The sequence below is a fragment of the Lactuca sativa genome, chromosome 5 (genome assembly GCF_002870075.4).
Source record: "Lactuca sativa cultivar Salinas chromosome 5, Lsat_Salinas_v11, whole genome shotgun sequence".
Taxonomy (NCBI): domain Eukaryota; kingdom Viridiplantae; phylum Streptophyta; class Magnoliopsida; order Asterales; family Asteraceae; genus Lactuca; species Lactuca sativa.
In genome coordinates this window covers 227,387,939-227,391,292 of record NC_056627.2, presented here as the reverse complement: position 1 = coordinate 227,391,292, position 3,354 = coordinate 227,387,939, and the positions used below count along the sequence as shown (strand labels likewise).

At 29.4% G+C, this 3,354-nt stretch overlaps 1 protein-coding gene across 1 annotated transcript; it reads right to left on the bottom strand.

Annotated features, from left to right (window-relative positions):
* Positions 1 to 366: 366 nt before the first annotated feature.
* LOC111881880 (protein RGF1 INDUCIBLE TRANSCRIPTION FACTOR 1) lies at positions 367 to 2,984 on the bottom strand. Its single transcript, XM_023878263.3, has 4 exons — positions 2,903 to 2,984; positions 2,532 to 2,777; positions 2,259 to 2,399; positions 367 to 964 (listed from the first exon to the last, which is right to left on the bottom strand). The coding sequence occupies exons 1-4, from the start codon at positions 2,903 to 2,905 to the stop codon at positions 617 to 619; spliced, it is 738 nt and encodes a 245-aa protein (XP_023734031.1). The 5' UTR covers positions 2,906 to 2,984; the 3' UTR covers positions 367 to 616.
* Positions 2,985 to 3,354: the final 370 nt, after the last annotated feature.

The window sequence follows — 3,354 nt, the reverse complement described above, 5'->3', positions numbered from 1 at the left end:
AAACCCACATGTTGTGCCTATTATGATCTTACCTGTATTAATTTAAAAAATCACTTGGAATAAAGAAGCCATGCATTGGAATTGGGAATTAAAGCCGCACTTACGAAGTACTGTCCCGTGTGAAGTCGTCTTATTCAATCAATTTTAACTACCAAATTTGAATAGATTCATGATAATATGGGTTTTATTTGTTTTTGCCATATGTGTATTTTACAAAATAATAATAATAATAATAATAATAAAATAAACCTTTTATTTATTTATAATTGAGCATGTACGGAAATGAAGAAATTGTTATATGTATTATGGGAAAAAGTTTATTAATAGAACAACAAGGGCCTCGATTTTATGCAAGTTTCAGTTTTATAATCATAATCATCATTAAAATATGGAGAAATTCTTAGAAAAATGTACAATACCATGGATTGGAATTGGGAATCACGTGATGTGATTAAGACAAAAACCTACTCCGACCAAGTAATTAATAAACTATAACATAAAACATCTTAATTATAGAGATACTGGACGCTACAGTAGTTAAAAAATAATATTCCAAAACTTCAGAAAAATAAATAAATAATGGAAGCACCTCAGTTTATTAGAGCTCTCTCACGTCTCAACACATAGGTGATCTTTGGGGAATGCCCTTTCTTCTACTTATGCTTGAGGCCATATCCTCTTCAGAATGAACGGGATTTGATGATATTCTTCCACAAATGTAGAGTCCACTTCTCTTTTTTCTAACAAATTTGGTGCACATCACGCTGATGTTTTCTGAACTCGATGAACCTGAGCATGAGCTCATCGGGTCATCATAATCCATGATGGTCGAATGAGGCGTTTCATTTGTCATATCATCATCTCCATTGTCATTTGGAATGAAGAAATCTGGACCTAGTTGTAAGGAATTGCATACCCTTAAGAATGGTGTGAGGTCTCTATAATGTTTAAGCACAAAGTCCACCTAAAACATTCAAATTCAATTAAGTTCATATATAGTTCAATTTGCAAGATGAAATTATACAGTCAAATTTATTTTCCTATAACGTCTTTTCTTGCCTTCGTAAGATCGCTAGTATATGTTCCAATTTGGAGCTAGAGTTTACCTTTAAATATTTGATATAAACAAAGACAATACACATCCCATGTCAAAGTTAATTGTCAATTCACAACACCCATGATCAAAATTTTAAGTTTTGATAATGTTATAGTATTAGTTTTAGTACGTTGCAAAGTTCATTGCTCTCTATTTCCAAATTAAATGTTATAGTATTAGTTTTAGTACGTTGCAACGTTCATTGCCACAAATATTTTTTAAGTCAAAGTTCTATGAAAAATTCGTCAGTAAGTTATATCAATACACTCATATAAAAACGAGGGATGCATTTACTATTGAGCTTAGCATAATAGAGTAATCGTCAAAACTCAATGTTAATTATCTTTTGTAAAATTATTAGGATTATTGATGACAACCCACAACAGAAATATATGACACGAAACAAAACCGAGATTTTTCTTTTTTTGAAATTTGAATCAGTTTTGTGTTTATGTTCTGTTTGTCTTTAGTATAAAAAACAGGACCCCAAACCGTGTCATGTTAATGTTTCAATTTTGACGTGATATTAATCTTTGTTTGTCAAAGTTTATGGTTTTTTGTATGATTAATTATGCATCAATATTTAATTTATGTTATCTTATTGTTGATTTTTATGTTTGAATTGGATTATTTTGATGTTATTGCGCTTACTATTTTCCAATGCCGACTAGGCAAATAGTGAAGGTTAATTATGATATGTTCTATTAAATTCTGGATAATTCCAGTTAGAAAAATTTTTAGTTTTGATAATCGATGAATTCTAGAATATCTAAAGGTTTAATTAACGTACAAAATCTAAATTCTACCATTAGGGTAACAGCTTCTTTTGCCTCCTTCTAGCATCTCACAAGTAACTTTTAACAAAATCCAACGTTCAAAAAAGATTGTGCATATTAAAAATTATATACTTGAAACGTTTAGTAACTACAGCCATACGGAATCAAAGAATTGTAATAATAGAGCATTAATTGTCCAATTTTCTTCCTACTTATCATTAATATTTTCTGTTCCATCAACTTCCTTTCATATTTTTAACGGCCATCAACTTCTTTCATGACAATAAATCAGAAAATAATGATTCCCGTCAAATCATTCGAGTTTGGAATCATGAAAATTGTGCATGCTATTTTAGTTAAAATAGAGGAAATAGGAGCTGAATTACCTTACACCCTAGAGAGCAATGAATGAAAGGTTCTTGAAGGCACCTATCACAAGAAGTACAAAAATTCCCAGAGCCCTTAAGTTGCCTGTTCTGAGGTCTCATCTTGATAAACACCACTTTTGCACTATTGATGGTATAAGCCTAAAAAAATTAAGAGCCAAATTAACAAATATTGGATTGAATTATGATGTAAACCCTTCTAATTAATTTAATTTAGCTTAGAAAGCTCAATTCTCAATTAATATGTTTTGGGTTTTTTTTTTGGAATTATACCTGAACATTTGAGCAGTCAATAAGTCGCTCTAATTCTTCCAGCCTTACCACATCATGATATACATAACGACGAACTTGAAGAAGCCTATGTAATCGATGAAAGTGAACACAGTGTGGGCAGATACTGATGCAACAATCCAAACAACATATATTCTTCTCGTTCTTTTTTAAGTGTTCATGAGTTGAACATGCTGTGAAGAATTTCTGCACGTAGAGAGCTTCTAACCAAGCCGGCTTGCGATTTTCCTGCAATCATAGAGTATAATACACAACTCATACAAACTTTCAATAATGAAAAAAGATAGAAACACATAAAAATAACAGGAATTGAGAAAACTTTTATATATATAAATACTTCTATATCTTTATACCATGATCACATAAAGTGTAGTTCTAGCAATAGTTATACGAAGAATAGTGTTGAGCAAAAGAAAGAAGTGATAAGAGGATGAGTATTTATTACAGGAAGTGTGTGTGGGGTGTATATATATATATATATCTATATATATATATATATATATATATATATATATATATATATATATATATATATATATATATATATATATATATATACATTCAATTCAAGATATCTTTTACAAACGCATAATTTCACCATAACAAGAATACTTTTTTTCTAAAAATTTCTGTTAAAAGATATTTATTCACCTCTAAAACGCTTAAATAAATTAGTTTTGTTGAATAAAATGTATACATACGTTGTGCTAGTTCCAATAAATTATGTTTTTTTTTCGAAATATAGACAATGTGTGAAAAGTAATTTTTATATATTTTCAAAATATCCAAATGTGCAAATACATAC